The sequence below is a fragment of the Rhinolophus sinicus genome, linkage group LG01, assembly GCF_036562045.2.
Source record: "Rhinolophus sinicus isolate RSC01 linkage group LG01, ASM3656204v1, whole genome shotgun sequence".
NCBI lineage: Eukaryota > Metazoa > Chordata > Mammalia > Chiroptera > Rhinolophidae > Rhinolophus > Rhinolophus sinicus.
This window is the reverse complement of record NC_133751.1, coordinates 138076465-138088889: the sequence shown is the minus strand read 5'-3', so window position 1 is coordinate 138088889 and position 12425 is coordinate 138076465. Positions and strand designations below refer to the sequence as shown.

General features: G+C 42.0%; 1 protein-coding gene across 3 annotated transcripts in view; it reads right to left on the bottom strand.

The window, feature by feature from the left end:
• The window catches only part of ACVR2A (activin A receptor type 2A), an 80642-nt gene extending 78804 nt beyond the window's left edge, over window positions 1–1838 (bottom strand). For 2 of the 3 annotated variants that reach the window (XR_002137829.2, XM_074335994.1), the window contains exon 1: window positions 1584–1838. Coding sequence is in view for 2 of the 3 variants with exons in the window: in XM_074335994.1 (XP_074192095.1) it covers window positions 1584–1638 (55 nt within the window). In the remaining variant the exon portion in view is untranslated. The remainder of the gene's footprint in view (window positions 1–1583) is intronic. The other variant, XM_019737423.2, reaches the window with a different exon arrangement.
• Window positions 1839–12425: the final 10587 nt, after the last annotated feature.

Here is a 12425-nt window from a genome sequence, read left to right as displayed (position 1 = left end):
CCAGAACATATAGGGGCAGAGGAGAAAGAGTACTACAGGAAAAATACAAACCTCATGGTTAAACCATGCTTCAAAAGCAAGAGATTTAATATTATCAAGGTATTCATTCATTTCAGAGACACCACTGTTTATCTTCCTCCCCTAACCGAGCACAAAAAGAACTGTCAGCCTGCCTTAAGCATGTTCCTTCTGCCATTTAAACAGACATGATTCTTTTGGTTAATCTCTGGCAATGATCGCCATTTCACAACACATTCAGCCCACCCGGAACTGATCAATACCACTACAGACATGAGACTAGACTTTATCCATTTATTAACCACAAGGAAATGTACCAATCAGCAAAATTCTATACATTACAAAAGATTCTATTAAAAAGGGGGGTGGGGAGGACAGACCAATACGGACACACACACACACACCCCACAGAGGTACACAAAGAAAAGACTACCACCCTCTAATTTCCCTGTGGCAAATGAGATAAAGATATGGCCATGAAACCTGTCAATTCCTCCTCCCACCCCCCATAATTCTATCTCACAACCTAGTTACTGAATATTGAATTTTATGTTAAATAGATCCATTGCGACTTCAGCATTATTTCATCTACCAACCTAACTCTTCTGTTCTGTACATTGTGCACACCTTTCAGCTACATGCTGTATTCATTTGTAGAATTTCAGATACAAAAGACTCGATAGTTTTCCAACCACTGGTTGCAACCATTGAACGTTCTCACAAAATCAAAATTTCAAATACCAAAAGGCCAGATTATTCTTCCAACCTTGGGGCAAAACCTATTTTATGACTACAGTGCATCTGACAGTATGAACAATTTCAAATGGGCTGTTCCAAACCGAAAACAATGCTTCAATACAACGCGTTTAAAATAAGTATTCCGTAGGTAAGCAAAATCTCTGCCAGAAAAGAGCATATAAATGGTGGTTGGAAGCCAGCTTATTACCAACACACAGCGGCATACCTCTTCTGCACTGGGTTATAGTTAATATTTCAACAACAACTACAACTATTTTTAACACTGCTGGACACTGAAGTTGAAGAAAACCTGAGGGGAGACCCAGATGAAACCGCCGATATGATGCATTGTTTCTCACGGTTAAAATTAAGTAACAACTGACTTGATCTCTGCCCTGATAGTCACTGGTGAAGCACTAATTAAATGACGATTTAAGAAACCCTTATTTTGGAGGATGCCACACTAAATGACATGTTGGAATACACCTTTCGGGTCTCGAACCTTTGCATAAATTGTCACTTGTGGTATTTGCGGCTGAATTGCAACCCAACCAGTGCTGTCATCCAGTGTTATGGCCACAAAACCATGACTTTCTCACTTCCACAACAACAGTCACTCTTATCAGTTACTAACCTAACGCAAACCGAGGAAAATTCATGAAGGTTTCCAGATCGCAATCAGACCTTGGGGGTGGCGGCCGAGGGGCTCGGGGTGGGGGGGAAAACTCCCCAGGCTGCACTGGAGCTCGCCGACCCAACAACAACCGCGGCCGCCAGCAGCGGCAGCAGCGGCTGCAGCCCCGCCGCGACACGCTCCATGCACCTACCTGAAGAACAAGAGATAAGAAAGACGGCAAACGCCAACTTTGCAGCAGCTCCCATTTTCCCGAGGCGCCGGGGAAGCCGTAGGAAGTTCTCGCTAGATATCCAGTTCTCTAGGTCTTCCTCGGAGACAAACCTCCTGGTGTAAAATCAACCGTCATAAAACATATTCGGAAGCCCCGACCAAAAAAAAACAAAAACGTTCACGGGGTTAAAAAAGAAAAAAGAAAAAGCACAACAATAAAAAAAAAAAAAATGCACCACGGGGGAAAAAACCGCCACACACACGCACAACACACAAAACCAAACAACGAAAAGCCAACAACAACAAAAGCGGGTTTAAATCACTGTCAAAATCACTGTCAGCTCGGCTCGCCTCTCGGTCTCTCGGAACAAAACGCCAGGCTTAGGCGACGAGGCGGCGGCGGCGGCGGCGTCCGCTGCCGCCCGGACAGTCCGGGAACCGAGCTGGGTCCGACGTCCGGACCGACCTTCAACCCGGACACCCAAAGTCCGCGGACCACTGGCGGCTGAGCTCGCGGCGGTGGCGGCCGCGGCGGCAGCGGAGCGGGGAAGGAGCGGCGGGCGGCGGCAGCGACGGCGGTGCAGGCGGCGGCCAAGTTCTGGTCCAGGCTCTGGCTCCGGCTCCGGGCTCCGGGCTCGGCCGCGTTTTCGGTCCCCTGGCCTCCGCCGGCCCCGCCCCCTAAACTTCCGGTTCCGGCCCGAAGCTGGAAGGCAGGCACCGTGAAGGAACGCTCCGCGGCGGCGGCGGCGGTAGCGGCTGCGAGGCGCGGCGCGCGTGCCGGGCCGGGAGCGCGAGGAGATTGTCGGGGAAGTGAGGCGGGAGCGGGGGAGGGGTGAGAGCGAGGGCGGGGCCGGCTGGAGGGCGAGGAGGCGGGGCGGACGGAGGCTCGATACCGCGAGGCCTCGGCGTCCGGCCTGCTCGGCCTGCTGGGCTGTGCGTTTCCCGTGGGTGGACGAGTGGCTACGGTGGGGTTCCGGAGCGCCTAGTAGCGTAATCGCGCCCCACCGGCGTCGGGGGCGCACGCCCGAATGGTCCGAGGGAGCCCAAGAAGAAAAGGACCTCGAGGCGGGGCGGGTGGTGGTGACTCCTCCAGGGGGGCGTCTGCGGCGCCCTGTCTTTCCTCTGGGGGGACGCCTCGTCCGCTCCGAGACTCCGGGCGCCGGGAAGCCGCGGGTGGGAGCCGGTCCGCCGTGCCTGCCGAGCTGCTGGAGCGAGCTCGGTGCGCGCGAACGGCTGTCTGTGCCGCCCAGTCTTAGCGATGCATCCCACCCCGGAGGCTTAAGCGTTTTGTCTCTCGGCTAAAAAAAAAAAAATCTCGCGGAGGATGGGCTGTCCACCCGGTCGGGATATCCACGGCAATTATCACGATGTGCAATTTGAATCCATTCCCACCATCACTTTTAATACACAAAGCATTGTGTTGAGAGCTGTTCTGCACGTAATAGGTTCGCAAATACCTATTACTCGCTGAAGAGGAAACCTGCAGATTTTGATCGACGTGTTTGATGGTCAGACAAGTGTTTACTTTTTCAAATTTTAGGTTTTAAGGGCCTATTTTCACACTTAATCGAAGTTGATTGCTTACAAGGTGCTGTGCTAGGCATGGAGTTGGATCCGAAATGTAAAAATAGGATCCCTAACCTGAAGAAGCTCACAGTATTTGCTGTGCGCGAAGTGTCTACCGAATACAAACTAAAGTCAGTATTAAAGATACTAGCTTTGTCGTTGACCACACGTTAGCGAGCTGGGTGAAGGTAGGGAGGGATCTTATCTGTCTTCTTCCTCATTTTATCTCAACACTCAGAGTGTCTAGCCTACGATGGGTGCTTAATAAATAATTGCATAAATGACTGGAGGGTAACTGCCGTTTTCTTAATCCAATATTCTCACATGTACTCTCCAAATGTTTTATTAATAAAAATAAAGCAACTGTACTGTATGGCTAATTCATCTTTGCTTGTAGCTTATGAATGCCCACATTTTCCCCACTAAGCCAAGCCTTTTCCCTTGTACTTACAGTGTTTTATTTTTCTCTTCTGGATTACTGTATTTCTGTTAAGTTCATCCTGTAATTGTCTGCCCATTTCTACAACTTGTCAGGGTTATCAGCAATCATTGTGGCATTTAAAGTGTCCAAGAGTTCCAGTTTTCAAGTCATGGTGCTCAGATTTTGATTCATGTTGTGCAACAGTTAAGAAAAGTCCCAAGTTGATCTTCAAGGTATCTAAATGATCTCATATTATGTAGTTCTCTGGACTTTATGAGCTGTTCAGAGGAATAAATATAAACCTTCCATTAGCTTGTTGAATTAAGACTTGCTGCTAACGTTTCTGGAATGGAGAGTGTGTTTCATTTAGAACCACCTTCAGTTCAGGAATTTGATGTCGGTTATACCCTGGATCAGGCCCCACTGTTGTCTTATCTCTGCATCACTTCAATATTTTTTGAATTGTGAAACCAGAGCAAGTGGAATAACTGGAATAACCAGTAATAGAACTAAAACTTGAAAATACATCCTTTATCTTACCACCCAAATTCCCCATTATAAGAATGTAAGAAAAGATGAAAATTATTTTTCTGTAGTATGAAAGAGGAGCAGTAAGTCAAAGTCTTCACTAGAATATTCTTCTCTAATAAACAGTTAATATAGCCCCATGGGAAAAGTTAGATTCCATTACCAGTAGTTACCTACTTTGTTCCTAAATCTGTGTTTACCCCACCTTCTGCATTTTTAAAATAATTTAACCTATTAAGACATAAGAGTACGTGACTAATTCCCACTGGAATTCCAAAGCTTAAGGAGACAGAGGTAAACTGCAGCTGACCCTATTGCCCCCTTTCCTTCCTATTTTCTAGAATCACTGTTTTTTATCCTACAAATCCAATACCTCCCTAACACAGTGCAAGCTGTACAAACTGGATTTAGGAAGAAAGGTGAGGAAAAGAAAACACGAAAGGAATTCTGGTCTGCCATAGCATTAGACATTACGTGTTAACTTTAGCTAACAACTCAATCCCCAAACCTGAGACCTGGCTTTGTAGCCAGTCCAATGGTAGAATTTCAAGTCCGAAGTCCCCAAAAGAAGTTCAATTGAACTTCAAATTATTCCCAGCTGGAAGAACCTTGAGAAGCCTGTTCAACCTACAGATTCAAGTGTGTGATGGCTGGATGAGGGGACAGGTAAATTAGGGTCACAGACTGCTTCCACAATGAAGGTTTCTTTTTACCCTAGAAACTGATATATCAGGCTCAAAAAAGTATGGACTAAGCTTAAACCTTGAACTTTAAAGAGAAGCTGGAATTGAACTTGCTTTTGAGATTGGGTAGTATGGCATATAGTGTAAGGAAATTCATCTTAAGGTATTCACCTGCTTTCAGACGTAACAACAGCTACATATAAGCAACACAAGCTGAATCTTCATCTATATCCTAGCTTTTGCTCCTGTTATACCTCTCTTTCTACTTAGGTCTATCCATAGGATTGTGCTGTGCCAATGGGGTAAAAAAGAAATACTGAGACTATGGATGTGAGAATAAATGAGGGACAAAACATTAAGACAGAATAGTCTAGGACAGAAAAGTGAGTTAGAATAGTTAAAGAGAAACTAGTTAAAGTGGAAATAAGGTATCTAACACTGATAAAAAGGCTACACTAACCCAGCTAGTAATATAATCTTCAATGACATTAGTGCAGACGTTGACAAATGCTTTAAAAGTTTTTGTAGAAACGACAGAATAATTTTGTGTCTGCTGAAGCTAGTAATAAGAAAAATTGGGCTGATATTTTTGTTTTTATTTTATTTTTTAGTAATTCAATTTCATTGTATTTTACAAAAGTCTCATAGATTGGAAATTCACAGATAATTTGAGAGGCACTGGAGCAGAGAACAGGCAATATATGCAGGACTCTCAAAAATAGTGCCGTCCATCCATTTTAACAAATGATTAAAATCTTGAGTAAAGCTTTGATGCTATAGTTCTAAAATTCTACAATGCAAGACTGCATAAGAATTAGTCATTTCTACTACATTGTCCATCTTTACCTGTGGTATCCACTTATTCGACAAGTAACTATTAGCTATAGGATTTTTGCTAGCAATTGACTGTATAGTGATAAGTGCAATGGATATAGTCTCTGCCCTCATTGAGCTTACAGTATCATGAGGAAGACAAAAACAGCAAGTAAAAAGTAATTGTCAAGTGGGAAGGATTATTTATAAAAGCAGACAGGATGCTGAGATACAGAATAAGAATGATGGGTTAGATAGAAAGAGGGGACCTATTTAGAGACAATGATTCAGGAAGAACTTACAAAGGAAGTGGCACTTAAACCAAAACCTACAAAATGAGATAGCCGTGAAAGGAGCTAGTTAAGAAGGAATAGTATGTACAAAGCCTATGATATGTTCAAGAAATTGAAAGGAGGCTCTCATGGCAATGAGGTGAGTGATAGAAAGAAAGAAAGAGAGCAGTATAGGCAAACACTATGCAAGATCTTGTAAGGTCCTTAGATTTTATTCAAAGTAAAGCATTAAGCCATTGGAGAATATTAAGTAAAAGAGTTATGTGCTCTCATTTATGCTTTAAAAGATTACGCTTGCTCTTATCTGGAGAACAGGTTGCAAGAAATTACCAAAGAAATTAGAGAGACTAGTTAGGGTGTTGCAATAAGTCAGGCAAGAGATTATTGGTACTGTGAACTAGTGTGGAAAGAAGTGGACAGATTCAAGATCTATTTTGTAAGTAGAATCAACAGGACTTACTGATGAATTGGATGACTTCTACTTTTTTTTCCTGAGCAAATGAGTGGACATGGTGTCATTTGTTGAGATGGGGTAGATTGAGGGGAGAGAGACATTATAGGGAAGGGAATGGAGACACGAACAGTGGAATTTTTCAATTTTGAAAATGTTAAATTTGAGTTGCCGATGAGACATCCAAATGGAGATATAAAGTAATTAGTTGGATATAGGTGACTGAAGTGTAGAGGAATATGCAACGCTACACATAGAAATTTGGGAATTGTCAGCACACAAATAAATGGTATTAAAGTTCATGGAAATGAATGAGAGCCTGTAAATGGAGAGTAAACAGAAGAAATTTAGCAAGCAGAGGATTAACAGTGAGGAACGGGGATGAAACAGTAGCACTGAGAGAGACGAGATGAAAAACCAAGAGAAAGATATGTCATCCATGAGAGTGTTTTACCAAGGGTGATAGAAGTGGTACTGACTCCTGTAGATACATGAGTAAATTGAGGGACAATAAATAAATAAATAAATAAATAAATAAATAAATAAATAAATAAATACCCCCTCGATACGGCATCATGGAGAGAATTAAATGTCCTTGACAGTAGTTACAGCAGAAGCCAAACTGAAATGTTTGAAAGGTCAGTGGTAAATAAGAATTTAGAGGCAGCAGAAATAACGCTTTAAAGACATCTGGCTATAAAAAAATCAAATGGGGCAATGGCTAGAGGCAAATTCAGAGTCAAAAGAGGATTTGATTTTGTTTCTACTTTCAGATAAGAGATCATAAATTATATTTGTAAACTGAGATGTATGATGCAATAAGGAGGGACGATTGAAAATGCAGAAGAAAGTGAGGAAAACTGAATGAACAAAATGCTTGTCAGAGTGAGAAGGCAGGAGCTTCAGAGCATGAGATAGATGAGCTATCCTTCAAGAGAAGAGTCACCTGTCCTTTTTTTATTCTTTTTTTGTTTTATTGTTTCCTTACATTCTCCCCTCCCTTCCCCTTTTCTCTCCGCCCCTTCCCTCCGTTTCACCCTTCTCTATCTATCTATCCATCCATCCATCCATCCATCCATCCATCCATCCATCATCTATCTATCTAACTCTATTGTTATCGTTTCTTTCATTCATTCATTCATTCATTTCTTGAGACAGGCAAGGATAAGAAAGGGCAAGCAGAAGCCGATGAGTTTGTAGAACTGCACACTGGAGGGTGATGGTATTCCCAGCTGAGAGCTCTAATTTCCCTGTAACGTAAAGAAAGGCTTTAGCATGAAGTGAAAGGGGCATGATGAAAAGGTAGAAAATAGTCCTAATTGAGATTAGAGAGAAAAGCATTATAGTAGAATTGTCAGGGATGAGGGCCCACTTGAGGTTGAAGATCATGTTTATCAGTCTGCCCAGCTATGTGTGTGGTTATTTCTTGTAACACATAGGGGTTGACAGGCACAGAGAAGGCAGATGATTGAGTTCTTCCATGGTTGGATGTGTTATACTAAGAGATTTTGAGAAAGAGAGGGACAAGGAAGTTATGGGAATTGTGTGGGAGTCATTGGGACAATGAATAATAGAATTTCAGTTGGATAAGAAGAAAGTATAGTCTGGAAGAGGCTCTTCTGGACAGAAAGAAGTGATAGGAGCAATGGATTAGAAAGTAGACACCATTAGAAGGTCTCTTGCTTCCTGCAAGATATTTACACGAATGACCTAGAAGGATAGAAACTACGATCTATGAATAAGAATTCAAGGCTTTGGAGCCGAGTTGTGTCTGGTGATGACAGTGGACAGAGAGTTACCAGTGGAATGACAGAAAAAAAATGGTCACTAACAATGAGGAGATCCAAATACTGGATGACAAAGCATCCAGGAATTTGGATGAGTCTTTTACAAGGATGTTGAAACCACCTAGAATGGTGACAAAGATTAGGCTGGTGAATAAAAATATTAAGGCTTCAGTAACACAGAGATGTTACTTGGAGCCTGTTACATGACAGCATTCCTCAGTGTTATCTCTAGCAAGATAAATGGTTTTCAAAGTGTTTTCATACACATTCTTACTTGATTTTCATTACACCTTTGGTAGGTAGCCTTGATAATATTATTACCATTTCATAGACAAGAAAAATCACTGAGTCTCAAATAGAGAAATTATAAATGTACTAGAAGCAGTTATAAGGAGATACATGGTAAAGAGAGTCAATTTAGTATCCTCTATTTTAAATTAAACTCAAATTTATGAAATAAATTGAGGATGGTTTATTAAATATTTAAAAGCATATTTTTAAGGCTTCTTTTTAATGGCACCTTTCCTAAGTCCAAGTACTATATCTTAAATTTCTCTGTATTCAAAATAATTTTCATATTTTTTCAGAGCAGAAGATTTAGCAGAAGATTCTGCATTTATTGTGCAGAAGATTTAGTACCAGGCAAAGGAATGATCTATTTGCTCCCTTTTATAATATGGTGAGACAATGTTTTTTAAACGTACTGATATAAAATTATTATAAAATTTACGAATAATTATTCTTTAAACTCCGTTTCTAAAAAACTATAAATAGGAAAAGGAAAATAATAGGTGTTAATTTGACATAATAGTGTGTAAATGTGAATTTTTGCACTTTGGCAATAGATAATAATGCATATGTATAATATATAATACTTTTTACAATTTAAAAGAAACTATGGAGGAAACAAAGATTATTTATCTTTTTTTTTTTTTTTAAATTGTTACTCAGACTTAACTACCCTGGATTTTCCCACCTGTTTAAGCATGCAAATTAAACAAAACACTTAACTGCACTTTATTGTGCTTCATTTTTACTTAGATCAGAAGAATCGCAATCAAAGTAGTACTAAGGCTTTAGAGGAAACTGAATTTGTAGCAATTTTGTAGAAAGGTTTGTAGCAATTTTAACTGGTCAAAACATATCATATGAATTTCTTTATAGTCAAAATCAGTTATTACTAGCTACTCTTGCAAATAAGGGATAATTTTATCCCATTTTTCAGGTGAACAAATACAAAGGTTAAATGGTTGGCCCAGGGGCACAAATTGAAGCAGTAGCAGAAGTAGGATTATAACTCCAAACTACTGACTCAAAGCTTAGTCCAATGAGCCATGCTGTTTCTCAAGTAGTAAGCATATTAATTGTCCCTCCAAGCAGGAAACAGAGCTCTAAATGGAGCATGTCCCATCCAGAAGACTTACGAAACCTAGCAAAAAGACCCATTTCTTTCACCTAATAAAAAAAAGTACACACCAACCTGATAAACTCCCCTTTTTATAAGGAGGAAATATGGTATGTTACAAATTTAAAATGTAATACAGAATATATGTTATAAAAAGACAGTAACTTTTATACTCATAAAAACAAAGGATGTTTTGGTTTTTTTTTTTTTCTTTTTTATTAGTTTCAGGTGTACAACACAACGTAATAGACATTTAAACCCCTCATAAAGATACCCACCCCCCAAGCTACTACCCCTCTGACATCTTATGTAGCTGTTACAATACCATCACTTGTCTTCCCTGTGTTGTACTCCACATCCCGTGACTATATATACCTATATATTTAGTTATAGTTGACATTCAATATTATTCTACTTCAGTTTTTCAGGTGTATAGCACATTGGTCAGGCACCTACAGTCTATGAAGTGATGACCCTGATAAATCCAATACCCATCGGGCACCTTACATGATCTTTACAACATTGTTGATTATATTCCCCATTCTGTATTAACTATCAATTTGTATTTCTTAATGCCTTCACCTTTTCACCCTGACCCCAACTCAATTCCCATCTATCACCCTGATAGATCTAGTACCTGTCTGGCACCATACCTAGTTATTACAATATTCTTGACTATATTCCTTATGCTATAACCTATATCCCCATGACTACCGTACAACACCCAATTTATTCTTCTTAATCCCTTCCCCTTTCACCCGTCCTTAACCCCCCTCCCATCTTAAAGAATTCCCCTTCTTCAGCTTTTTCTTGTCTGGGAAGCTCCTTTTCTGTCCTTCAATTCTAAATGGCAGCCTTGCTGGGTAGAGCAATCTTGGTTGTATGTTGTTGCTTTTCATCACTTGGAATATTGCCTGCAAAGTTTCTACAAATATTGCCACTCCTTCTTGCCTGCAAAGTTTCTGTTGAGAAATTAGCTGACAGTCTTATGGGGAATCTCTTGTAGGTAACTAACTTCTTTTCTCTTGTTACTTTTAAGATTCTCTTTGTCTTTAACATTTAACCTTTGGCATTTTAATTATGATGTGTCTTGGCATGGGCCTCTTTGGGTCCATCTGGTTGGGACTCCCTGTGCTTTCTGGGCTTGTATGTCTATTTCCTTCACCAGTTTTAGGAAGTTTTCTATCATTATTTCTTCAAGTAGGTTTTCAATTCTTTGCTCTTTCTTCTCCTTCTGGTATCCCTATAATGTGAATATTGGTATGCTTGATATTGTCCTGGAGGCCCCTTAAACTCTCCTCAATTTTTTGGATTCTTTTTTTCTTTTTGCTGTTCTGGTTGGGTGTTTTCTTCTACCTTATCTTCTACATCACTGGTTGCATCCTCTGCTTCATCTAATCTGTTGATTCCCTGTAATATATTCTTCGTTTTTATTATTGTATCCTTTATTTCTGACTGGTTCTTTTTCATGGGTTCCATCTCCATTTTTATGAGATCGCTGAGCATTCTTATAACCAGTGTTTGGAACTCTGTGTCTGATAGATTGCTTATCTTTGTTTCACTTAGTTCTTTTTTTGGAGCTTTGTTCTGTTCTTTCATTTGGGACATGTTTCTTTGTCTCCCCATTTTGGCTGCCTCCCTGTGTTTGTTTCTACGTATTAGGTAGGGCTGCTATCTCTTCCAGTCTTAGTAGAGTGGCCTTATATAGTCGGTGTGCTGTGGGGTTCAGTGGCGCAGTCTTTCTGGTCACCTGAATCATGCATTTGTGTGGGTGGTGTGTGCCCTCCTCTTGTAGTTGAGCCTTGGTTGATAATTGCACATCAGTGTGAGGGACTGACCCTGGGCTCACTGGTTGTGAAGATTGGCCTTGACTATATGGAAAGGCTGTTGTGCAGGGGCTGACCCTACAGAGCAGGATCTACCTCAGCAGGACTCTGGTGCCTGCCCAATCCTCCCCTTGGGTGTGTTGTATTTAGAGATGGCTAAGTGATGCTCCAGCTCATTTTGAAGCTGGCCACTGGGGGCACCAGCTGCAGGACCACCTTGGAGAAGATCCACTGAAGGTCTACTTCAGCCATAGTCCATGCCCCACCTAGGGCCACCTAGTGGGAGCCAGAAAGAAATCCGCAGATGTCTGCCACCAGTGCTGTGCTTGGAAGCACCTTTGAGAGGCTGAGCCATGAACCAAGGCTGGCTGCCACTAGTGCTGACTTAGGGCTGCTCAGCCAGACGTGCAGGACATGCTCCAGCCATATGCTACTGGTCTGGGTTCTGCGAACCTTTGAGAGACCCTAGGAAAGTGCAGCTTGAGTCAAGGCAGGTGGTCTGGTCTGCATGAGAAAGACACTGAAAGCAGTTTGGGTGTGCCTGAAAGTTGGGCGGGGCCAGGTCTCAACTCGCCAGGGTGGGGCAAACGAACAGTGGGGCAAATGAGACTCAGAAATGGCAGCTGCCTGTGTTCCCATGCCGGGAAGAGGAAGGGCTCAACAAAGAAACAATGGCCTCTGCCAGTCACTCCGTCCAGGAGAAAGACACCTCTCCAGCCCGCGTCCCAAGCAGACAACTCAATTCCCCACCATTTGTCCCTGCTGCCTTTCCAGCTGCTGCCCCAGTGCTGGAACTCAGAGCGAGTGATTCCGTTGATGGGTAAGTCCATGCTCAGTCCCTTTAAGAGGAGCGCCTGTAAGTGCAGCCGCACTGTCTCACTCAGTCACAATCTCTGCTGTTTTTCACAACCAGAAATTATGGGGACTTCTCTCCCCAGCACTGGAACTCTGGGCAGAGTAGGGCTGGTGTCTCTCGCTACTTAGGGGGTGTGGGGATCCCCACAGCTGAAATAGCCCTCCCGATCTTGAGTGGTCACAAATGGGCTTGG